At 46.9% G+C, this 25,080-nt stretch overlaps 1 protein-coding gene and 1 long non-coding RNA gene across 4 annotated transcripts in view; one reads left to right on the top strand and one right to left on the bottom strand.

The window, feature by feature from the left end:
• Positions 1 to 8,684: 8,684 nt before the first annotated feature.
• LOC128413947 (uncharacterized) lies at positions 8,685 to 18,990 on the bottom strand. Of its 2 annotated transcripts, none has more exons than XR_008330555.1 (3): positions 18,573 to 18,990; positions 10,741 to 10,934; positions 8,685 to 9,659 (listed from the first exon to the last, which is right to left on the bottom strand). It is a non-coding gene; the product is annotated as an uncharacterized LOC128413947 (long non-coding RNA). The 2 variants fall into 2 exon arrangements; XR_008330554.1 differs by lacking the exon at positions 18,573 to 18,990 and adding an exon at positions 17,057 to 17,692.
• The window catches only part of UNC5B (unc-5 netrin receptor B), a 155,400-nt gene continuing 148,228 nt past the window's right edge, over positions 17,909 to 25,080 (top strand). For both annotated transcript variants that reach the window (XM_053388514.1, XM_053388512.1), the window contains exon 1: positions 17,909 to 18,378. In XM_053388514.1, coding sequence (XP_053244489.1) covers positions 18,282 to 18,378 — 97 coding nt within the window. In that variant the 5' untranslated portion in view covers positions 17,909 to 18,281. The remainder of the gene's footprint in view (positions 18,379 to 25,080) is intronic.

The raw sequence follows: 25,080 nt of genomic DNA, 5'->3' as shown, positions 1-25,080 counted from the left end.
CCAGAGTCTGTGGAGGAAGTTGCTCTGGTTACAAGAGCTATGGAATTGGCTTCTTTTGATTGTATCACACCTTTCCCCAACACACACACACAACCCAAGGACCTCAAAGCGATGGTCTAGCCTCACACAGCAAACTTGAAGGAGGCAGTGTGACTCGCCCTAGGCTTCAAAGCTAAGGGAGGTTTTGAAGCCAGTTTGCCTATCCCTATGTTGTACCACTTTTACACGCTCTTGGGGAGTCCTTTTCTTTATCCAACCCATTCCAAATGTAGCTGCCATAGAACGTATCAATATCTTTACTTAGCCTTTCCATTTTACTCTCTCAGCGCATGTTCCTTTTCTTCCTTCACCTCGCAAATTCCTAATTAGGTTGGAGTGACTGTCAGACACGATAGTGTAGTTATGCGTAATTTATGCAGATTGCCTTGAAGACCAAAGCAGCCTCGGAATAGAATGGACAAGGGCCTCTAGCTAACCTAGTGTGTCCCTACCGAAGGCTCCTTCCATGTTGACCAGGGCTGAAAATAACAATCCAAAGTGTGCTAATCTCCCTGAGAACCATCAGTCGCATCTTGAAGTGATAAACTGGATTAAGACAGAGGCTGCCAGGGGGGGGAAAAGCAGTGGTTGTTTGAAGAAGCAGAAAACACAGTACCAGGCTTTTAAAATGCTTTAGTCTAGTGCAACCTTCATCATTTTCAAGCAGCAGGGCTCAGCTTCTCTCTTGCAACCTACCGGCCAGACTAGTTTAGCCAGGGCACTTGGTGCAATTTAAGCTGCTGTTGATTCTTGTAATTTATACTGTATTTTGATTCGCAAAGCGCTCTGCGATCTTCATTGCGCTTGCCCTGCGAGGCAGGGTCTCTATGATGTGCAGGAAACAACACCATGATCCTTTCCCCAGCCAAGATTTAGGCAGGTGAGGCTGGATTCGTTCTAGCTGTCCTTGCATATAATAGGCTGGTGCACTGTATGACTATTAAATCCAACTCCAGCTCTCTCTTGTACTGCAGTTTTCAGTTGCACTACTGCTCCACTGGTCCTGGTGATGCCCATTAGTACTGTATCATTGCATTCCATGACCCCGTTGAATCAAAGGAAAACTCTGATCCGTAAGAACCATCGATGACGAATCAAACCAACTTAGCCTGCTGAGTCCACGTCTTTCAGTCTAACAGCAGCTGGCCACATACATTATTATTATATATATATTTATTTATACCCCACCTTTATACATTTGGGAAGCCCACAGAGGAGTGTGGCCTAGTGGTTATAAAGTACTGGGTTAGGACCTGAGAGACCAGGGTTCAAATCGCTGCTTGGCTAAGAAACTCGCCGGGTTTCACAGTACTAGTCGCTCAGCCTAACCTACTTCACAGGGTTGTCGTGAAGATAAAATGTAGAGGAAGAGAACATGTACACACTGTCTTGAGCTCCCTGAAGGAGAGGTGGAAATATAAATTAGATAGATAGATGATAGATAGATAGATAGATAGATAGATAGATAGATAGATAGATGATAGATAGATAACTTGACCTCAGTTTCTGGTAGTCAGAAATATATTGCATGTCATAGATTAATACTCCATAATGTTGTCTAATTCTTTTTTAAGACATCTAAGGACCGAACCAACCCTAATAATAACAACTAGGGGATTATGACTGAGCAACCCTAAAATGACAGCCACATGTCCATTTCACAGCATTACAATACTGTCCAGTACCAGCAGCAGTAATGTCTAGCAGAACTGACTCTGTGCCCCTTCATCCCACATTTCTGCCCCATTCACACAGCCAATGATATGGGCAGACAAATGCAGAATGTGGTTTTGAGACATGGGTAATTTTGGCAAGACCTTACACGGCGGGAAGGGGATCCGGGTGCATCGTTGCTGAAAACAGTAGACAGCCAACATCTACGGTACGTTGCTTTTTTAAAAGCTTTAAGCGAATTCATAAAGAATATATAGATGTTCAGGACATCACATGCATGGTTCTGTATACTCCAGAAATGGTAGCACAAAGCTATTGCAGAGCAATGTATTTGAGGTATGGTACAGTATCATTGTGCCTGTAGGGACTGGAAGTGGAGAAGACAGAGAAACCAAGAGGTGAAGTCAGAGTCAGTGACAGGTACAGTCATCCCTTTGTTCATCATAAGAAGACAGGCAGCTGAGGGCTGGTTGAGGCTGTGAGGGCCATTTGTCCCATTTGCACCCATGGACCATCCTCTGTTGCTTAGAAAAGGAGCACGTTTCAGCCTCGAGCAATGCTGATCTGATGGAACTACCTTGGTGCTTACTGGAATGCAGGGAATAATGGCCAACACAGAGACAACAAGGTTGTCATTCAGCACAGTTTGGGTGGAACATGCTGGACCAACCACACCATTCAGTTCGGAATGTTACACAGGGAGGGCTGAACTTGCCATTGCAAGTTGACAAATGGGTCACTGCACCCGAAAGTGGCTACGTGAATGGCCCTAAATTCAATGGAATTGCTTAATGAAACTGTCAGTCATAGCCTTGCGAGTCACCACACTCACCCTAGCCTACCAGCAAAGCAGTACTGCAGCAGTGGTATCACGGCACAAGAAAACAGACTTGTCACGGACAGATTAAAATGTGCTGTGGTGCTATCATGCATGCAGATTTCCAAAAAAACCACCCTTTTTCTGCTGCACCATTGAGAGAGGATTAGATAGGATAGGCGATTCTTCATGGCCAATGGGATTGCAGCTCTCTGACCCCCAAATGCTGCGTTTAGCTACTTGTTATAGCTTCGTTGGGAAGATGTTTTCCTCACGATTCTCTTTCAGTTAATCTCTTTGGTCACCATTCTTATTTTCAAGGATCTGAAGGGCAAAAGGTTTCATGGTTAGAAGCTGGGTGGGAGCTCTGTGCAGCCGGAGCAAGTCTGAGAGTCTTGTTGTCATATATTCGGTTGTTTCACAGACCTCCTTGCCTTGTTTACGCTTTCTAACCCTCGACATGAAACATTGCATTGCAGGCACCTTTGGCGTGGTGCAGTGTGGTGTTGCTTGTGACACAAGATATGGGTAATATGATTCAGCAGTTGAAATGTGAAGGATCGCTCTTTCCCGCTGGGGGCTGGTTTTGATATGTCTCACTCAAGCAGCCTATGATTCTACACAACTATAGCTGAAGACGATTGCTCTCCCCCCTTCCTTCACAGAGCTGGGTTGAAAGAGGAATCATTGCCAGTGGTGTCCATACTCATCCTGCTTTTGCTTCATGGGAAGCGGTTCTCTCAGAAACTATCTTCTGTCTCCAGGCTAAGTATACTTTACTTAATTCCAAAGAAGCCAAGTATTCCATTCAACAGTGATGAAGAACTCATTGCCCCAGCTTTGAATCAAACAATGGATGTCCTTGAAACCTTGCAGCTGCTTTTTATTCTCATGATTTTTTTTTTAAAAAAATATGGATTTATTCTGGTCTGATTTTGTTGTGGATTTCAGAGCATTGTTGGTTTGTGCAGCATTGCATAAAGTGTGGGGAGAGACATAAAAAGACTCATGCAGAGAATGAGCAGGCTAAGAGATGTCTAGTACAGCAATGGCTTGCACAGAAAGCAAGATGCATCTCTTGCAGAAAGAGAAATAGGCATAGTGCCGTTTTCCTTTTTTGTAATGCTCTTAGATGCAGTGTTTCTCAGACTTGGTTCTCCAGCTGTTGCTGGACTGCGATTCTGGTCATGCCTGACTACTGGTCCTGCTAGCTAGGGGTGATGAGAGTTTTGGTCCAACAACTGGTAACGACCCAAGTTTGAGAAACACTATCTTAGAGCATCAGAAAGCAGGTGCATTAAATTGAGTTTATCATAGAAAATGAGGAAACAGTCATTTTTTAAAAAGATAACCCATTGATTTAAAAGCTTCATAATGAGAAGCCTGTGTGAACCAAAGCATGTTACAGAAGGACCACAAGGTGCTGTGCATATGCAGTCTTGAAATAGACAATAGATTGTTGTTGTTTTCCAGAGAGTAGGTATCATTGTTTTTTAGAGTCTGTGCACTCATTTCATTGGTCCAACTTTCATCTCTGGACTAAGATTCTGAAGCACATAAAATCCCTGAAAACTTGGGGGGGGGGAATGGCCAAGAATTGTTTGGATGAACTGAATAGAACTGTGAACTGAACATGAATTGAACTCATTCATTTGGTAAAGGGATGAATGTGAATTGGAATTACTTGCTGTTGAGACGTGTTGAACTTGAACTAGTTCCTTTTTTAAACTGAACTTTTCAAGATCTGAAACATGCCAACAGTAGAGATTTCTCCTGATCTGCCTTCCTATTCAGATTCACTTTAAAAAAATGAGGAGTGGAACATACCATTCCACTTAAAAGGAAAGCAATGAAACGTGACAAAATTATTGGTTGGTGGTTTTTGGTTTTTTTAAGAAACTGGTTGAAGGTTGCTACACATGCCAATGTATTGAGATTTACCAATGTTATATAAAGGCAATCTATGATTGCACTATGGATATTTTTGTCTGGAGTGTCCATTATTTCTCTCCCCTCCCCTCCACTTGAATGCTTATAATATCAGCTGAAACAGGCAATTGCAGAGACTTCCTGTTGAGGTGGATTTCATCACAGTTGGACTTCAGTCTCACAGCAGATTTTTAAGCTGAGTATTATTGTCAGTCATAAATTGTTCAGACTGAAGGTCATCACAACAGGAACATGGAAAGGAACAAAGCTAAAATATATCTAGACAAATACCCTGGCCAGTATCAAAGCGAATGGCTCTTTTTTACTTATTGCATGTTATATGGGAGAATAACCATTACAGTTGATGATATCAGAGAATCACTATTACAGTTTATTGCATTTAGTTTAGCAAAGCCCATCTAATTTCAAGGCAACTACAGCCTTAAAGGCCACTTTATTGACAACAAATTTATTATAGCTAAGGACATTATAACTGGGTAATTTGGGTATCATTTTTATTAATTGCATTGTGCTTCATCTTCACTATTCATTATTGTAGTGTTTTATACGCATGAAACTACTTCACTACTTGCAATATTGTATACCAGGGCTGGGAAGCCTTCGGCCCTTCATAAGTTGTTAGACTACAACTCCCATCATTCCCAGTGATAATATGAATCCTCTCACAGTGCCTCAGGTTTCTTTAAACAGGTAACTGTTGACCAACCCCCACTGCACATACATACAGACCAAATATTCAGTATGGGGATGCATATTAATATAATATAATATAATATAATATAATATAATATAATATAATATAATAATATACAGTAACAAGGGAATGGCTGTGCTAATCTGTTTTATTTATCCTCTGATAGACATGTTGGGGGATCCAATCTGCATCCAACACATACAAAACGATGGAGGGGCATTAGCACAGCCATTCCCATCTTACAAAAGACAAGAAAGGACGTGTGTGTGTGTGTGTGAGAGAGAGAGAGAGAGAGAGAGAGAGAGAGAGAGAGAGAGAGAGAGAATTAGCCTTGAAGAAGCACTTGGAAAACTATTTCTCCGTTCCTTTTTAACACATGGTTGTTCCTGGATTGGGTTAGCTTCACCACAGTTGTCCATGCCCTGGTAATCTCAAGCTTGGATCATTACAATGCACTCTATCTAGGGCTACCCTTGAGGGTGGTTCAGAGGCTGCAGAATGCAACTGCTAGGTTGCATATAACACCTTTTTTGCAGCATTCGCCGAGGCTGCCAATCCGCTACTAGGCCAAGTTCAAGGTTTTTCTCACATTTAATGCCCTATACAGCTCAAGGTCAGGTTGCTTGGGGGACCACCTTATCCTTCACATTCCACATGAACCACTGCATTCTGCAAGTGGTTTATTCAGCAAGCGCCCAAAATATCAGAAGCCCATTCCACAGTCACTCGGAACAGGGCTTTCAGTGGGGTTCTATGGAACAGCAGGTTCCCGCTATCTCTACTTTCCAGAAATAAGAGCAGCTGGAAGAAAATATCTCTGCCTTAGCTTTAAAAAAATAATACAGAATGAACATAAAGTTATTTCTGTACTGTTTTTAGAACTACTTTAGCTGTGTTTCTGATATGCTTGTAAGTTGCCTTGGCAGACATGCAAAAGGTGATGCAGAAATTACCTATAATTCATAATAGCATAATAATAGATCATTATCATCTATATATCTAATAGCATATATATAGCATATATTATTCTATAACAAGTTGTGTGTGTGTGCGTGTGCGTGGTAAATATTCTTGCTAAATCAATAAACAAAAATATACTCCCCCTCCATTCATGATGGCTAAAGAACAAAGCCAGTCCAAGTCCTTTTGCTGCCCAAGATGAAGGACAAGATCGCATTCCCCCATCCATTTCACATATAGAAGCTGGTGACAGGGCAGCATCTCAAGGCTGACCTGAACCTGGGTGACGCAGAGCAGACCCAATGGCACACACAGCTCTGACCTTCAACACCTGTTGACACTTCCCACCCTCAACACCTGCTGCGTGAGGCAGCTGCCTTCCTCTGCCTAATAACAGGGCTGGTGTTGCTAGAGAGCAATTAAAGAACTGGCTTTTTTTCTTCAGTCTTTCAGAGAGCCATTAAAAAGAGTCTAATTCTCTGTTGGGCTTTTATGAACGCGAACAATTAATATGCTCAGAATAAATGACACAGAGCATAACTGGATTGTGAAGCCTCTCCCCATTTATATATTCATCGGGAGAGTGCAAAACTCTCGTCTTTACCAAAGGACAAGTGCATGGTTCAAGTGGGTTGAGGGTCACTAACTTCTGGAGAGTGGGCTTGAAAGCAGAATACAGATTGTGTTTATTATCCGTCGCACGTGGTTGTGAGAACGGGAGCAACCAGAGACATTTATTCCTGGTGGCCTAAAAGGAAACCTTGAAAGAAATATTCTCTATACAGTGGTACCTCGGGTTACATACGCTTCAGGTTACATATGCTTCAGGTTACATACGCTTCAGGTTACAGGCTCCGCTAACCCAGAAATATTGCTTCAGGTTAAGAACTTTGCTTCAGGATGAGAACAGAAATTGTGCTCCGGCGGCGCAGCAGGAGCAGGAGGCCCCATTAGCTAAAGTGGTGCTTCAGGTTAAAACAGTTTCAGGTTAAGTACGGACCTCCGGAACAAATTAAGTACTTAACCCGAGGTACCACTGTATTTATTGCATTAGAAAAAGGAGCCAGCCAGGTCTGAAGGGACTTCTCCTCTGGTGCAGGAAAAAAAGGAGCAGTAATTTGGCAGCCCTGCCCTACAGTCTGTGCTACCTGGTCTCTTGGCATGAGAGATCTGTCTCAGAAAAGGCCTTGGGGTAACTGTGGAAGAGTTGCAGTTGGGTGCTGTGATCGCACCCGAAAATACAAAGTGTAGTCCTAGCAAACCAACTGGAGAGTTGAGTCCCAGTGAACTTGGAAGGGCTTCCTTCTGAGCAAACAGACAAACAGACTGGGCTTGCTTACATCCTCGTGCATGTGATTTGGCTCCTCTGTTTGCTTAACTGCCAGGATGTTCAAAACTTGGGAGAATTAATGGCCCGTTCCCTAATCCATTGGTGCTAACATCAACTAATGATGGGAAAGGAGGGGGAGAGAGAGAGAGACGGATGTGGTCTAATGTGTTAAAAAAACAAAAAACAAAACCACACCACCAGTCGTGTTTCCCCTTCATAAGCACTTTGCAAGGCATACATGAGGATGAAACAATAAATTAATGTTCTGTAGTGGGGGGAGCACCATCATTCTGCCATCTCCCCAGGGCATGTCCTAGCCAAACCGAGGCTCTTAAAAGAGGAACTTGAAGCAAACCTGTAGGGTGTTAGGAGTGCTTTTCCATGTCTCCTGCTGATGGGCCGATTCCCCGTTGCCCAAGTCCCAGGCTCTCATTCACACCCTTTGCTTCCGGGCTGCTGGTGTTCCTCGCACGTCCTAGGAGCTTGACAGCATGAGCCGCTGCTTGACCGCAGCCTCATCCCAAGCCTTGGCCTTGCTGCTGATTAAGACTTTCGTTGCTGGGCATCTGAGGGTTACGCGGCCAAGCCACCCCCTGACTTTCCTCCGAGGTCACCAGGAAGCAAGTGTGCGTTTTGTAACAAGAGATCTTAATTAGACGGTGGTCGTGGGTGCTGCTGCTGCAGCTGCTGCTGCTGTGTCCCTAGCCTGGCTGAGGCTAAGGTTGCACAGCGCCCCCTTGTGTTCACTTGTTTTACTGCCGCAGGACAGGGAGAAACTGGAGCTTTAAAGCAGCGTTTATTTCCTCTGTCGAATTCCCCACCCCATCCCCTTTATTTTTAACTGAGCAGTAAATTCCGTTGTTCCTGCAGTTGAGGCCGGCCTAAACTGAAGTAGCACAGTACAGAAAGCACGGTGTGTGTGTGTGTGTGTGTGTGTGTAACGGGGGGGGGGGCGCTGGCCCTGCACGCTCCATTGATCATTCAGGTCCATCATTGTTTTCTGTGTTTCGTTAATAACTGTGTCAGGAAAGAACCCGAAGGAAAGCAAGAAGCTTAAAAGGGAGCTGGAATTTCGCCCCACCCACCCCCGTTGCAACACAGCAATGAATGAGAAACGGCGATGCCAAACTAGCCATAGACGCCGGGAGTTTCTAGGCAGTTAACTAATCTAACGACTTCCACCCCATATGCAGTCAGAACAAAATGTTATGGAGCTAGAATTTAAACAGGAGGGAAGATGTTTATTTCTAAAGCACTGGAAAATCTGTACGTTGCATAACGTTGCAGCAGCATGAAATACTGGGCAGAGGATAGAAAGAAGGTTTTGCTGTTAAGAATGCAGAAAAGGGATTTTAACAAGAAAGCAGAATCTGCAACAACATGTTGCTCTGTAGTTCCAGGAAGTCTGCCATGTCTCTCCCCCCACTCCAATACTCCATTCCATTCCATCCCTCCCAGTGTTCTTCCTTGGCCTCATCACGCAACATTCTATGGCCAATGAGCATGCTCAGTCCTCGCTGGCATGTTTTGAGGTCTTCCCCTCCCCACAGGTTTTCTGAGGATCGTCCAATCCCCTGCAATGCAGGAATATGCAGGTGTCCCATACAGGGATCAAACCTGCAACCTTGCCATTATCAACATCACACTCTAACCAACTGAGCTGGTTTATTTTATTTTATTTTTACTTCTGCAAACCTTGGCATTACACCCCCTGATACCTCCTTCTTATACATAAGTGGTGCTGTTTGGGCTACATAAAGATCCACACTTGTAGAATGAGACTGTTAATAGTATATAGGATTCAAAAAAAAAAAAAGAATCTGAGCAAGATTTGGGGAGAATCATGGGCACCCATGGGGGGGGCAGGAAGCTTTTTTTAAAAAGAGTTTATTTCTGTCGTTTGTAGAACCTGAGATATGAGACAAAACGTACAGGCACTATTCTCATTCCCCCCCCCCGAGCGATTAGCCTACTCCCTATTTTCAGTGTTTTACTCCCCCACCCCACCCCCTAGAAAAACTCCTGTGGGTTCCCATGACAGTAGTATCTTTCAATCTGTAAAGTAGCCAAGGGTTTTGTTTAAAAATGGGAATCATAGAATCTTCAGCATTTGTTTCTAGCATTATGATAGCTTTCGGCATTTCATAGTTACGTTTGTCCAGTCAGCCGCTGTCACAGAGATCAGTTACATTTTCCTGTAAAGCAGGGGCAAGAAACAGAAGTTGTTGGTTTCTAACACTCCTCAGCCCCAGTGAGAATAGCCTAGCAGTCAGGAATGTAGTCCAGCAGTGAAGTTCCTGTTTTTTAAGTCATCAGAGTTTCCCAAACTTGGGTCTCCAGCTGTTTTGGGACTACAATTCCCATCATCCCTGATCCTGCTAGCTAGGGATGATGGGAGTTGTAGTCTGACAAAAGCTAGCAACCCAAGGTTGGGAAACCCTGCTCCAGATGAACTTTCAGGAAGACCAAGATATAGGGATGAGAGGCTTCTAATTATGAAGGCCTTCTATTAAGTAGTGGCTACAACTGAACTGACCTTTTCAGTGCTGGCCCCTGAACTTCTCTATTTGCTTCTTAGCTGTGTGACAGAACCAGAAACAAGTCCATCCGCCTTGCCATTCCATTCGGACAGGCTTTTGGTGGCTAATGCTTGGTCATCTTTGGTGCCAGGCTCATCATGTTGGCCTCATGCTGTCTTTCTGCTTGGAATTCTATTTGCATTATTAAAGTATTTTAGGTGAACTCCACTTTGGGAACCATGACATGATTGAAAAAGAGGGCTGAAATAATACGTACATTTAGTTTTAAAGCCTGGTCTGTTGCTCACAACAGCCTTGATCTCAGACATTAAGCAAAGAAACAAATCTGGTGTACGAAGGAGATTTTGAATACATTTGATTAAGAGGGTGCTGCATTTCAGGATGATGGTGGGTGTGCTTTTTTACAGAAGCAATTTAGGTTTAGACTTCATAATGATTTTTTTAAAATGGCATTTTTCATTTCATGGGGAAAAAAGCTGTGGGCCCCTGCTCCAGAATGTGCTCCTGATCTAGAATGGAGAAACTCACACCAGTTTCCTGGTGCAAATTGCCCCCTGCCTGGCTGCTACTTGCACCTCAATGTGCTGTTTGCAATAACCAGCACATCTGGGGACAGGCGGAGGACTTTCTGCAGGAAACTAGTGCTGTATTAGGAGCATATTCCTGCTATGGGGCCTATGGCTGCATTTCCCCACACATAAAAGAATAAAGGTGGTCAGATTAGGTATGTACCTACCATAACATATAGTTGTTACTTCAGAGACCGAACTATACCAGTCTCCCTCAAGCTTCAGAATGTGCTCTGCTGCCATTCTTCATATACAGTATGTGAAGGATCGGTGCTGGAGTCAAGTGGAAAGCCTTGGGGCAGTGGAAGGTGCCTTTTTTTCTCTTCCCTAGGGTATAGCTCAGACGTTCGAGAAACAGCACCTGAGAAAAAAGCAATCGGAGCCTTAGATGCTAACATTGCTCTTTTCCTTGTATGGGCAAACATGAAGACAGTTTACATCTTTTACAGGTGTTAGACTGGTACTGAAGTTGTGGAAAGATTTTACTGGAAGTTTATAATGTTTGGGATGTTAGGGGAGGGGTAGTACCTCTGGTGGGGAACACATCATGCTCCTTCTGGGGTAGTTGGTCCACCTTTGGTCCCTGCCCTGCACTCAGCTCTCACCTGTGGCTGTTACATGCTGTCAGCATGTAACACCAGCCACACCATCTTGTATCTGTGAAGTGGGGTCTAGTCCATTAAAGCTTATGCCATAAGGGCTCTCCACGCTGTGGATAGCAGCCTGCCGCCCGGCGCGATGGACGCCCTGAACCAGAGCGCCCCGCGTGCCGGGCAGACATCGGCCAGCCCCACAAGCTCGGGGGACAGCAGGGAGGCGCAGCGCCGCCATCCCGCTGTTCCTCGACCTGGTTCGGTTTCCCTGACCTGGTTTTGGGCGGGAAATAAAGGGGGGGGGGAATAAAGGATTTCCAAACAACTAGGTGCGTCCTATGGGACAGAGCGTCCTATGGGACGAAAAATACGGTAGTTAGTATTTAAGGTGCCATGGGACTCTTTTGTCAGATGTTTTCTGCAGCAAACTAACATGGTTTTCCAAGTGAAAATATACCTTGCAGGCTTGTTGTAAGGCTGGGTTGATGGACTCCAACTCCCATCAGCCCCAGCCAGCATGACCAATGGTCAGGAACACTGTAGTGCAGCAACCTCTGAAGGGCCACAGGTTCCCCATCCCGACTGTAACTTGCTATGACATTTGCGCGCATAAAGGTATACAAATAATGTTGGTGATGGTGATTCAATTTCACACGGTCAATGCAGGGTGTTGTTTTCCTGAGCAACACAATGACAGGTGTTCCCCATCCAGCAAGACTGCACAGAGGAGTGGGCAGTGGAAGCGCTGTACGAATGGGACTGTCAACAAGCAACATCACCATGTGACTGCCTGCCTGCTTCCCTTTCCACTTGCCCCATTGGAGCCAGCTCAAAAGCAGCCATAGTCAAGCCTGAAGGGATATCAAGGAAAGGCTTCAGATTGGACGTAACAAAAGAGCTGGCTGGTTGTGATCCCCTTGCCAGTTACTAAAGTCATACAGCCACCCAGGAAGAAAGGTGCCTCAGTGCAATCTTTGGTGCCCGGAGGAGGAAACCTAGGCAGTAGAGATCTGATAGCTCTGCTCTCCTGGCCTGAAGCATTCCACGGCCTCTTTAATTGTCGCGGGGCTATTAAAACAGAGACGTCTGGCAGGTGTGGTTGCTGCACCTGCCAGGTGATTATTATATGGTTATCTTCACTCATATGGTTGCATAGACCTTCAATGTTGCGCAGTGCTACAGTTGCCTTATTGCAGGGGTGAGAAACCTAGAGACTGAATGCAGACCTCCAGGCCTCTCTGTCTGCCCCTTAGGGCTCTCCCAGCCCATGTGCTTCCAGACTGCACCTGCTCATCTTCCTCTGCTCTTGGACTGCGTATTCTTGAACTGTGATAGTGCTTTGTTGGTTTTGGAGGAGGGTAGGGAGATGGAGGCTGGGGGCAGCAACCTCTGCCCTTTTGCATGGCTGGAATGTCCAACACGGCTCATTCAGGGCTCCGCCCATTTTTGCTTCTGACCCCGCCCACCACGTCATGTGGCTGAAGTTTGCCCTTGAAGTGTCCCTTGGGCTGAGATTCCCACCCCTGATTGGTCAACTGAAAAAAACCCTGTGAAGTTACTCATTAGTGACTCCCTCTTTTTGGTGGGGAGGACAGACTTCTAGCTACTGCTGTTCATGGCTGAATACTAGTCCAAAACTCATTGGGCAACAAGGACTCAGCCACTGAAGAACTTCTCATTGATCACATGAGAGAAATGTGCTTGTGGTGGAGTTGAGAACTTTATGGTGGAACTCATATCTGAAGACCCCCTTGCCTCCCAACGAAGTGCAAGCCTCTAGTCCAGTTGGTCACTACTAAATCTCAGGATAGGGCAGTCAAAGAGAGTTGGTAGCTTGCATACTATATGCTGATAGGGTTGTGTGTTTCTCTCCCCCCTGCCTCCCTCCCTCCTTGGAAGTGAATTTCTGGCTAAACATTTCATTGTCAGCTATAGTCAAGCAGGGATAGGCAACACAGTGCCCCCCAGATGTTATTGGACTCAAGTTCCCATCAGCCTCAGCCAACATGGTCAGTAGCCAGGGGTAATGGCAGCTAGATATTTCTCTGCCACAAACTCTCCCAGATCACTAAGCTCTGTTACCTCTTCAGCTTCCAACACCTCCTTCTTCCAGTCTTCTCCCTCTGACCTCTCACTGTTGTCCCACCCCCAATCCCCAGGCTCTGAGCCTTCTTCCCTTGGGGGTTCCCCAGCTAGTTCCTCCCACCATTCCTCTGCATCCAACCAATCCATGAAAGGTGCATAAAGCTAATCTAAGCCTCTGGACTTGATGGTCTGAAGGACTCCACTTGTTTAGATGGGAATATATATTGTTTCACTCTTTGCAATGGTAAGCTGTGTTTGGGGGTCCTCCTGTTCATTCTACTGCATAGGGCCACAGACTCTTGCTCCAAATGCCAACCCAGAATGCACTGGTGCATGCTGTTCTTAAGCAAATGGTGGCCACGGTCATTGCCCGAGTGAGAGACCACGGGAGCCTTGTGTGAGCCAAAGTAAGCTTCATGCAGTAAATCCATGATTGGACCTCTCAGTCTATCTTACTGAAATGCAGCTGCGAGGGCTGCCAATGTGACTGAGGTAATATGTGACCTGCAGCCCTCCCATGCAGCCTACAGAGCCAGTGTGGTGTAGTGGTTAAAGTGTCAGACTAAGACCTGGGAGACCAGGGTTCCAATCTCCAGATGGCCATGAAGCCTTGGCCTAGTCACTGCTACTCGACCTACTTTACTTCACAAGGTTCTTGTGGAGATTAAATGAGGAGAACCATGTATACCACCATGAGCTCCTTGGAGAAAAAGGTGGACTAGAAAAGCAACAAACAAACAAATAAATAAACAGCAAGCTAACTGCAGCTTGAGGGCTGGGGAGGAGGTGTTTGAGAACGTGCCATAGTGGAAGGATAAAATCACACACACACACAAACACCACTGCCATGACTATAGCCAAAATTGCTGGCACTCTCTTCCTCACATAGCTGCATTTCAAGACAGGCCATTCTTGCGGATCTTCCACATAGATTGGCCCTGAGCTTCCTGGAGGCAGAGTGGGTTATATATAGGTGAAACAAATGGACATTATGGAGCAGGCTGTATGCTTTTCTGACCCACCCACCATCAGAAGTAGGTGGGGAAAGTGTGCGCAGAGCTGTGGAGAGTGGAGTTGCCTCTTCCACTGTCCAAATCCCATTTTGTAAAAATGCAATAATTCCTTTTTTTCTAGACAGGAGGAAAGACACATTAAAAACCGTCAGCAGAGTGCAAACAGTCCATCTTTTCTCCTTATCTCTTTGAGATTATCAGGTGCTGCTGTTTTTTTGGGGGGGGGGTTAACAGTGCTGTGGAGAGGTAGGAAGGGGGTTATTTCTTTATTCACCCCTCTAAGGCTAATCTTGCCTGCTTTCATCTGTCACAGACAAAACAAAAATCAGAACGACCAGCGATGCTTCCTGGACATTTGAGACCTCTGTGGTCTTTGCACCCCCCCTTAACACGCACACTTGCTTGGGATGGAGGGGGAGGGGTGCCCAGCATCCAGAAAAGGAGCAGGGAATGGGGAGCAGCCAGCGAAGTGTACACTTTCAGCCCTGTACTCAAAATTCATCTTTGAGAAAGGAAGGGGAAGGAGGGGAATGTTTATTTAGGGATATTGAACATTAATGGGTTGAGATAGTCCTCTTGTCTCCTTTTCCACATATGACAAACAAAGAACATTTTCTGGTGCTTTTCTGCATGCAGCCGTTAAGATTACTGAAGGAAATGTGCCCTGTGTGAGGCAGCCCTGTTAGCAGTCCCCTGCAGGCAGTTAATTTTGTAGGCCTGCCCTTCTTTAATAAAAACCAGTCCTTTCATACAGAAGAGGTAGAATGGTACATCCACTTCTGCCGCTAGGAAAACCATGCAGGCTCCCAGGTTACACAGAGTTCTGTTCTGACCCTATCAGTTTCCAGCAGCAAAAGGACAAAAAAGCTGCCCAGCTATGTCTGTTGGTGTGACTTCCTTCTTAACTTGCTTAAGATTACAACTTCATTTAAAAACAAGTCTCACTGATTTAAGGATTGTGTCATTATCACAGGGCGGATCTACATAGTACCTGATCTGTGCAGTAGCTATTTTCCCTGTGGTTCAACAGCATTCCTCACATGGCAACAACTCCCGATGACCCAGAGAAGTTTCCACACCAGTGACATACTCTTCTCGGTACACCCAGCAGTGACGTAGAAACTTCTTGCACTGTTTGTTTGTTTTTAAATGTAGGTAGTAGTTCCTATTACATGTTATAGAGATAGTCAAAAATTGCCACATGTGGAAGCAGTTGCTCAGGTTATGTATAGATCAGCCCTCAAGAAGACTGGTACAGTGAAGCCAAAGAACAATGACTAGTATTTCATGTTTATTTTAGCATCTACATACTAGATCAGGGGTGGAGGGCTGTGGTCCTCTGTTGCTGTTGCAGTCCAGCTCCTATCTGCTCCAGTCAGCATGGCCAGGAGGCAGGTTCCCCATCCAGGGGCATCTTACCCATAGAGGCTAGTGGAGCGGGGCACCAGGGCACCAAGTTCTGGAGGGCGCCAGGGAAGAGGCGGAGGCTGGACGCAATGCTTCCCAGCATCAGCTCGCTGCCCTCGCCATGCTGCATCAAAGCAGCGCCACGCCCGGAGCCTCCGTCTGCCGTGGCCACCGTGGCACGAAGTGGCCAGCTGAGCCGGGAGGTGCCGCGTCCAGCCTCTGCCTCTTCCCCGCTGGAGGAGCTGCCCTCCAGCTGCTGCCTGCCTCCTCCAGCCCCGCTGGCAGCGCCGTCCTCCCTAAAAAAACTCTGGGAAACAGGGGGTTGGGCGCCGGAGGGAGCTTTGCACCATGGTGCCGAATATACTTAAGACGGCCCTGTCCCCATCCTTGTGTTAGGTGCTGTACATAGAGCAGAAGTGACAGCAGCTGGGATAGCTCAACTGGAAGAGCACAATACTCTTAATCTCAGGGTTGTGGGTTTGAGTCTCAAGTTAGGCAAAATATTCCTGCATTGCAGAGGGTTGGACTAGAAGACCCTTGTGGTCCCTTCCAACCCTACAATTCTATGATTCTACGACCCACCCGCTCATAAAGTGTGCGACAAATGACAATAGCACCCGGGTGCAATGAAATCCTATGTTTGCTTAGAAATAAGGATTGCTGACATCAGGGAGAGTTTTCAGTGCATTTACCATCACAGGGTTATTGAGTTGCATCAATGAAGTTTAAGGCTGCACAGTCACTTGCACAGCTGAAGAGACAAACCACTCTATAAAGTTGGAACTGGAAAGTGGCTTGTCTCTTTAGCATGTGGTGGAAAATTCAAAGAAACATTTGTTTGCAGCATAGTTTCAAGGTCCCCTTGAAACTGTACCAGACACTTGTATATCATTGAATTCATAGAATTGTAGAGTTGGAAGGGATCATGAGGGTCATCTAGTCCAACCCTCTGCAATGCAGCAATCTTTTGCCCAGTATGGGGCTCCAACCCATGATCTTTAGATTAAGAGTCCCATGCTCTACCAACTGAGCTATTTGGCCCAGGGATCACATTTTTTGGAAACCATTGCCTCATATTACACAGGATGGGCATAGCTCTGAATTATCGGCACTGCTTCCTTAATGTTTTTTTTAAAAAATCAGTGATTTCAGTCAGGGAGGAGGAATGCAAAGGTAAAAATCATAATTCCATCTCCATGTTGTCACCTTCACAGCCCACATCTTAAATTTACCTGGGAATAAGTTCTTTTTTTACCTTAGCACCAGAGTTGATAATAGGAAAAGCTAGTCAAGTGAAGGTGCAGCAGGATAGTGGCCAAACTAGCAGTACCAAAATCCTCAACCTATGCTTGGAAGTGAAATTGACTTTCAATGGGATCTCTTACCTGTGAGGAGGCCACGTTCAATCAAGTTACGAAGCAGAGCATCACGCACGGAACACGGGCATGTAGGGTGAAGGGGAAGAGCCTGGCACACGGAGCCATTCCTTAGGTACCAATGGGACCTATTGCTTCCCAGGCGCAGTGGAGAGGCTCGCCAATCGCCACCCTTCGGAGAACCACTTTTGACGCGCCAAATCCAAACATTACCCGTGTCCCGAGTGACTCTGAACTCTAAGAGCGCGCGTTTATGGTCCACGGCGCCGGAGCTTTGCTGCAAAAACAACTTAAAAGTGGGCAAAAGTGGGGATTGCAAGAATGTCGTGCGTTGAGGGAAATGCTCTTCAACCAAGGCAGCGCGTACCCGTCCATTTCATAACATTTATGCACCTTAAAAACCCCGCAGCGGTTTACAAAGAGAGAGAAAAGCAGCCTGAAACTTCTGGGTACACAAGTGCACGAGATCGGGCTGCTGCTCGTCCGTCTTCCGGACTTCCGCCAACTCGTCTGGAGAGGCTCCAGCTCCGTGATTGGGGAGCCGATCCCCGCCGCCGCCGCCGTGTTTTCTGCGCGGCCTGTGGGCCGTCGCTCGCTCCCTGGCGCCCCCCTTCCTTCGCCCGGCTCCGGCTGTCGCTGCGGCTGTCGCCCGCCCCCTCCCGCGGAGCCCTCCTCCTCTCCCTCCTCCTCCTCCTCCCGCCAGCCCGTCCCCTTCTCGCGGCTGGGCTCCCCTGCGCGCGGGACACCTTGGCACTGTCGGAGGAGGCTGGACGCGGGGAGGATGCGAGGAGCAGCGCCGCGCCGGCAGCAGCAGCAGCAGCAGCGACAGGAGCCTCCGGCGATGAGAGCCCCGCAGCAGCAGCAGCAGCCGTGGCTGCCCCTCTGAGCGCCGCTCCTACCAACTTGGAGAGCGGGGAGGAGCTGCCCAGCCTGGCACCGCAGGAGCGGCTCGGCGGCACCGGCGACCCTCTTCCTCGCGCGGCGGCGGCGGGTCTCCCCTTTCCCCGCTGTGGGCAGAGGAAGAGTTGCGCGGACCCCCGTCCCCACAGCGTGGCTGCGAGAGGCGGCGGGAGCGGGGCAGTCTTGGGGCGCCGGGCGGGGAGGCTGGAGCTTTGGAAGGGCTGCCGAGGGAAGAAGCAGAAGAGGAGGGCGCCTCTGGAGAGGGCGAGGAGGCGGCGGCGCAGGAGGAGGCGCAGGAGAGCGGCAGACGCGGCAGCCTCGTCCGCGCCCAGCGATGGCTCCTGCCTGGAGCCGGGGAGTTTCTGGCCCCGGCGGGATCGTCCTGCTCCTGCTGCTGGGGGGCATCTGCAACCTGAGGCTTTGCCACGCAGGTAAGACTCGGCGCGGCTCGTGGGAACGCGAGCAGGGCGGAGGGTGGTGGTGGGGGAAAGGCGGGTAGCGCTGCTTCGTCTCTTCAGGACTTTGCTGAGGTGGAGAGAGACTTGTACCCTCTCCTGGTTTCCCACCCGCTTCCTAAAAGTTACCTCAGACTTTCAAACACCCCCCCCCCCACACACACACCTACCTCGAGCCCGTTTCCCACTTTGCCGCTTGTGCGTATGGATTCTTCTGCCCGCGCTTATTCCGGCGGCGTCGAGAAGGGGAGCTGGATTACTTGGGGGGGGGGGGGAAGTAAAGAAACGAAAATAATTGTTTTGCGCTATCGCCCTCTCTCGCTCTCCCCCACCTCTCTTTTGGTAATCGAACACCCCAAACGACGTTGCTAGTAAGCGGTAGCGGGGGAGGGCGGGGGCCTCGGCGGGCCGAGTTTGCCCCGCGCTGGTGGGACCACGGGACGGTTCCCCCCGCTGTTCTCCTCAGACCCGCGGTTTTGAAGAGAGGCTGGTGGAGAGGCGCTGTTGCCTCGGTCTGAGGGACGGGGAAGGTCGGGGGAAAGAAGTCGTCGTGGTGCTGCCTGAGTCAGGGGCACCCAAAGAGGAGAGTTTTCCACAAGTGCATCGGGAATAGTTCCCAAACACAGCCCCCCCCCCCGCCCCCCAATGCTCGGAAGTAGCTGCCGTGGTGCTCAGTGCGCAGCCTTTCCTCTGAGTTCAGCTAGGAGGAGACTTTTCCAACCTTCCTTAGGAAAGATTTTTCTTTCTTCTTCTTGCCTCCCAGAAAGGTGAATATATAACCCAGCTCACCTTGCAAAAAAAGGGTTTGCTTCGGAAGGGGGACGCAGGATCCCCGCTCTCGGGGCAGGTGCATGTGAAGGATGCTCGTCCTCTGTGTACGATTAACTCGGGAATAAAGCCTACTCGTTTCACTTACTCCGAGGAAGGCAGCGTTGGGATTCACACTTCGGAGGAGTGAGTTCTGTAGGGTCGTGATGCATGTGTGCATAAGTTTGTGGCGTTAGGTTGGCAGCCAGTGCGCGCTTACCTGGGAGTAAACCCCATGGAACCTACACTTGCACCTGAGTAAATGCACTTATCTGTTATATATATTCAAGTAACTGCACACATTTCCCCTGAAATCCAGGTTCCTGGTTAATTGACAGCAATAACTCTTATACTTTTTGCCAGGTGATGGGGGTTGACTGACTCCACTCGTAATTCAAGCAGAAGTGGGTGATACTGCTCTGAATCTTTGTCATGAGTGCCCATGGTGGAAATCTGAACGTTTTAAAAAAGTAAATTGTCAGAGCCCTAAAGCAATGTGCCTGACTCCTTCAGAGACTATCTGTATTGAATAGTCACTGTGCATGAATTACCCCTTGGAAAGCAATGCTTAAAAAAAAAAAATCTGTGCAAAAGCAATCTGGATTCTCTCCTGCGACAGGAACTAACTGACTGGGATGTAACCGCCCCTCCCTGAGTGGCATCTGAGTAAGTTGCTGGCCTGAGAGACTGCAATTCAAAGTAAATCACCTACTTCAAACCAGGCTGCTAATTTGAGGCGACTCCTGCATGAACTCTCTTGCACATCCTTACTGTTTTAGACTCCATCTCTAATGCACCCTTTCGCTTGAGCAGGAAGTCTTTTTGAACTCAGTGGGGCTTGTTTCCAATTTAACACCATAGTGTTTGTGCTGTTAAGCTGCTATCTGAAATAGGTTATATCGGGGAGTCAGTCCTGTTGATTGTCTGTTTCCACATATCACTTTAGGATATGTTGTAGTAATCTGTTGCAGCAGGAGGAAGCCAGAGCGAGGTGTTGGTTATCGTCCTGACCAGCTTATTTGGAGACAAGTTCCACAGAGTTCAACAGGACATCTATGTAGCACATTTAGGAAGGGGAAAAAAGTTTATGCATATTAAAGGAGCAAAGAATCAAGTGTAGAGTGATTATGGGCTGGTTTTCTCTCTCTCTCCAGGATAAAGCTGAAAGGTCAAAGAAGAAGAATATTTCTAATTGTCAAAATAGGCTCTAACAGGAAACTGCATGTGTGTTTGGGGCTAACTCTTGAAGTTTTAAGATATCTGAGCTGGTTTGAGGAGGGTAATGTGGGCTTCTGTCTTTCCTCAGGATTGTTAAGTATTTCTGTGGTCTGTGCAGCCGTAATCATGTGTTTATTAGGGAGAAATTTCTACTTGGAAAAACACACTCACTGCCTTCCCTGGGAAGAGTCTCCTGTTCAGTTGGTTTGGCTGGAGAGTTGTGGCCTAAATATATTCTGTTGGACTGATACTTGTTTTCATGTACTCCATCCTCTTTTAATATCCTTTTGCTTTAGGGTCTGTCATAGCAGACCCCTGCTGCATTCCAGACCTGACAGGGTGAACTGTTCCACGCACCTTTATGTTTTCCTGTTTATCTCTGGCTGTTTTGCTTGCTGCAAGTCCTCCTGAAACTCAGCAGGGGCTGTGTAGATTTGTAAAGGACAGTGCTATTTGAACTAAGATTTTTTTTAAAAAAAAATATAAAACCAAAGATTTATTTTGGGTGGCCCTTTCAATGCAAAACCAAAACCTTAGAACCTGGTATCCGATGATTTGGGTGAAAGCTGATGATGGATCAGAATGCTCATAATTGCTAATAGCAACTCTGTATGTTGCGCAGCTACTAATAAGTACACTGAGTGCATTGTTTTTAGGGTGCAGTATGCTCTCATTCCAAAGAGCTTGCTTGTAATTAACCAGAATCAAATTATAATTTGCTCAGAGTCTGGTGCTTTAAAGATGTATTTTGAAGTTGCAGTTAATGATAGGGGAGAAAGAGCCTATAGTGAACAGAGGACATTGTTTAAAGGGATTCTGGAATGTGAAATAGGAGCGCTGCTTGAAGGGCTTCTCAGAGAGTACATTTATAGATATGCTTTGCTACAAAATTAAAGAGGACTCAACCAAAGGAGCAGAATTTTCCAAAGCAGGGGCACTGTTTTGCATTCCTTAAGCATTCCGAACATCTGCTGGAATAAAGGAAGGTTTGAGAGTGCAATGAAAATATGTTGAGACCCTGGTTTGAAGTAGGAACTGTCATCTTGCAAAAATAATAATATTTATAGCAAATTTGTATTGCATTGAATGCGATGGTTTAGAGATAGGCAGCAGTGGGGAGGAAGGGTGGGGTGTGTGTGTGTGTGTGTGCATAGTTTGGTAGCCAGCTGAGGATAGGAGTGAAGCTGTTAGCTGGCCCCGCTGTTACTTCCAGCTTTGCGCTGCATTTGAATCTTATTGATGTTCTCTTTTGCTAGCTGAGCAAATGATAACCCTGTTGAGGATTCCATTCTTTCATTTAATAACCATGATAGCTGGAAGTGCGGCTTAAAAGTTCAGGCGCTGGGGCTCCGTACTGTGGGAATGATGGGATGAGTGAAGGTAATAATCATCTCAACTCGGAGAATTACCTTTTAATTGCAGACCTTTTGGTTCCCTGCCATTGCGTCAAACACTGACTTGAATTATATCCGCCCCATGCTGCTCTCCCTCCAAGTTTGTGAACTAATATGTAGGGACAGGCTTGTAGGTCTCCTTAGCCTTTTCCAGCAGTCTTCCTTGTGCAGCCAAGAGAAACTGTAATGGTGAGCATGTGATTTGGAAGCTTAAACCCTTTACACCAAGGGTGGGGCAGCCTTTTCCAATCCAAGAGCCATACTGTATTGCCTTCTGGACAAACTTCAGAAGGCTGCATGCATAGTGGTGGCGTAATGGTTAGAGTGTTGGACTACGACCTGCGAGTCCAGGGTTTGAATCCCCACTCAGCCATGAAGCTCACTTGGTGACCTTGGGCCAGTCACCGTCTCTTAGCCTAACCTACCTCACAGGATTGTCGTGGGGATGAAATAAGGAGGAGGACAACCATGTACACGGCCTCTAGCTCCTTGGAAGAAAAAGGTGGTCTATAAATGAACAGTGTAGGGTGGGACCAGGAGCAAAAGTGGGCGGTGCATTATTTTCTACACACAAACACACACACCACTGTCTGTCCTCTGTCCAGGCAGGCAGGAGGCATCATCACAGTTCAAGGATACATTCCGGCCAGGCAAAGGCACTCAGGGCACAAGGAAGGACTGGTGATGGGGAGAAAAGAATTATAGACTCATAGAGCTGAAGAGTTGGAAAGGGACCATGAGACTCATCTATTCCCAATTCCCTGCACTGCAGGAATCTTTTGCCCAATGTTGGGGCTCGAACCAGTGGCCCTAAGATTAAGAGTGTCATGTTCCACAGACTGAGCTATCCCACCTCGGGAAGATTCTATAGGAGGCATCCCCAAACTTAGCCCTCCAGCTGTTTTGGGACTACAACTCCCATCATCCCTAGCTAACAGGACCAGTGGTTAGGGGTGATGGGAATTGTAGTCCCAAAACAGCTGGAGGGCCAAGTTTAGGGATGCCTATTCTATAGAGAGGGACTTGGGGCCGCATTTGACCTCTGGGCTTGAGGTTCCACTACTCCAAACTGGTATACAATTGTTACTCCATGCTGTAACCAAAGAGCATGCCTCACCCACATAAATTCATGCATTGGGGTGGGGTGACACATACACCTTTTTTTCTAACATCACCGGCTTTGTCACTGTTGGGGAGAGGTGTTATTTCAGCCGAGACATGACCTGAGAACCTTGTTTCAGTATCACAGCTGAGCCCTGTGACTTTACCAACAGAGCTCCTGAAGCAGACGCAGAATGCGCTCTCTCTCTCTCTCTCTTTTGCTGCTTGCACTGTGGGTTAAACCACAGAGCCTAGGACTTGCCGATCAGAAGGTTGGCGGTTCGAATCCCCGCGACAGGGTGAGCTCCCATTGCTCGGTCCCTGCTCCTGCCAACCTAGCAGTTTGAAAGCACATCAAAAGTGCAAGTAGATAAATAGGTACCGCTCTGGCGGGAAGGTAAATGGCATTTCCGTGCGCTGCTCTGGTTCGGCAGAAGCAGCTTACTCATGCTGGCCACATGACACGGAAGCTGTACGCCGGCTCACTCGGCCAATAAAGCGAGATGAGTCGGCGAAACCCCAGAGTCGGCCACGACTGGACCTAATGGTCAGGGGTCCCTTTACCTTTATGCATGTCTGGGATTAATAAGCAGAGCACTGGAGATAAAGCACCCTTTCATGGCTTCAGACCAATTCCCTTCTTCTTATCCAGGATACTGTCCCATATATCCATTGTAAAGCTCCAGCAGGGGAGACATGGAGATGCCGGTGAGACATTCCCCCCCCCCTTTAAGTGCAGTTATAAAGAGATGTCTTTAGCTGCGCATCTCAGAAGTCAGGAAACCATAAAGTTTGATGGCTGCAGAGTTTGGGAAAGATCATCGCTATAAACTGTTAGGGGCTTGGAGTGCCCTGGCAGGCAGTGACAGGCAAGTCTGCTTGTAAGCTTTCCTTTTAAAAAGACTTTGAAGCCTCTTTAACTTAACTGGTCATTTTCTTTCCACCTTGTAAAGTTGGAGGGGGCCTGCGTAATGCACTAGGTGTGGGGATGTGTCACCAGGCATGCCTGTGGCGTTTGTTTGATCAATGCCAAAAGCGTCTTGCGGCAAGCATGCCTTGCAAGCATGTTGAAGGGAGGCATTCATTTTTTTTACAGTGCAATTAAAAGTTCAGGAAAAGCTTATAGGACATGCCTCAATCAGCAGCGCCCCCCCCCCCCCAGCTCCACATTCCTAGCTTCCTATCATCTGCCTTCTTGTTGTAATGGGAAGGATGGCTTTATTTTATTTTTAGCTATATATCATGCTTTGCTTAGGAAATGCTTTCAGCACAGGTATTATCCCAAAACTGGGTGTGCACCAGAGTGTGGAAATAGTAACTGACAACTGCTGAATCTTTCCCTCCCATGTTTAATGTTCACGGCTACCAATTCAGCTCCTGTAGTTTGCAGTCCCTTGCTACTGAAATGATTAATCCTAAAATTATCTTCCTTCCTGCCATTTCCTCATAAGGAAAGCAGGGGACAGTAGAGATACCAAAGAGATAATTGCTTTCTTGGCTGGTTGAACTTAAAAGAGCTAATAGGTCTGGACTGTTCACTTTTGTATGCGTCTGTAGCACTCATTGGGGGCACTATGCTGCCGGTTCTATTGTTTTTACTTTCATCTTCTTGTCAGTATAGGGATAGGTACTGTGCAGAGTACGAAAAGGATAAGGTTCATGGTCTTGAGGCTGATTTACACATGCTGGGGAATCATGTGTATTACTTCAGTGCACAAGCTGAGCATTTAATGACTGAACACCGAAGGGATCCTAGTTTGGTCTGCCCCTCGGATGCTGTTTTTGTGTGTGCAAAGAGGTTCCTTGATTTCCTGTAGCTTTAAGCTTGCAAACATGGCGGTCCATCCAAATTGCTACCTTACTTGCTGACAACTGAATCCACTCCATAAATTGTTATTAAGGATGATACCAGAAAATTATTTTTCCATGTGAGGAGCCTGCTATTGAAGTATTGGTATCCTTCTCTCTGTGTAGGAAGAAATTGAAGAGACAAGTAACTGGAGGGGACTGTTTTAAAAGTTAATGACTTTCTTTGGGAGTACTTAAAGTTGCAAAAGTCAATGACACTTTCTTAACAACAACAACAACAACAACAATAGTGCTGCATAGGTTTTTTCTGATGTGAAATTTGGGTGACCACCTTTCTCCTGGCAGAGGT

The sequence above is a fragment of the Podarcis raffonei genome, chromosome 5 (genome assembly GCF_027172205.1).
Source record: "Podarcis raffonei isolate rPodRaf1 chromosome 5, rPodRaf1.pri, whole genome shotgun sequence".
Taxonomy (NCBI): Eukaryota; Metazoa; Chordata; class Lepidosauria; order Squamata; family Lacertidae; genus Podarcis; species Podarcis raffonei.
The sequence above is the reverse complement of the archived record's forward strand: the minus strand, read 5'-3'. Positions and strand labels throughout refer to the sequence as shown.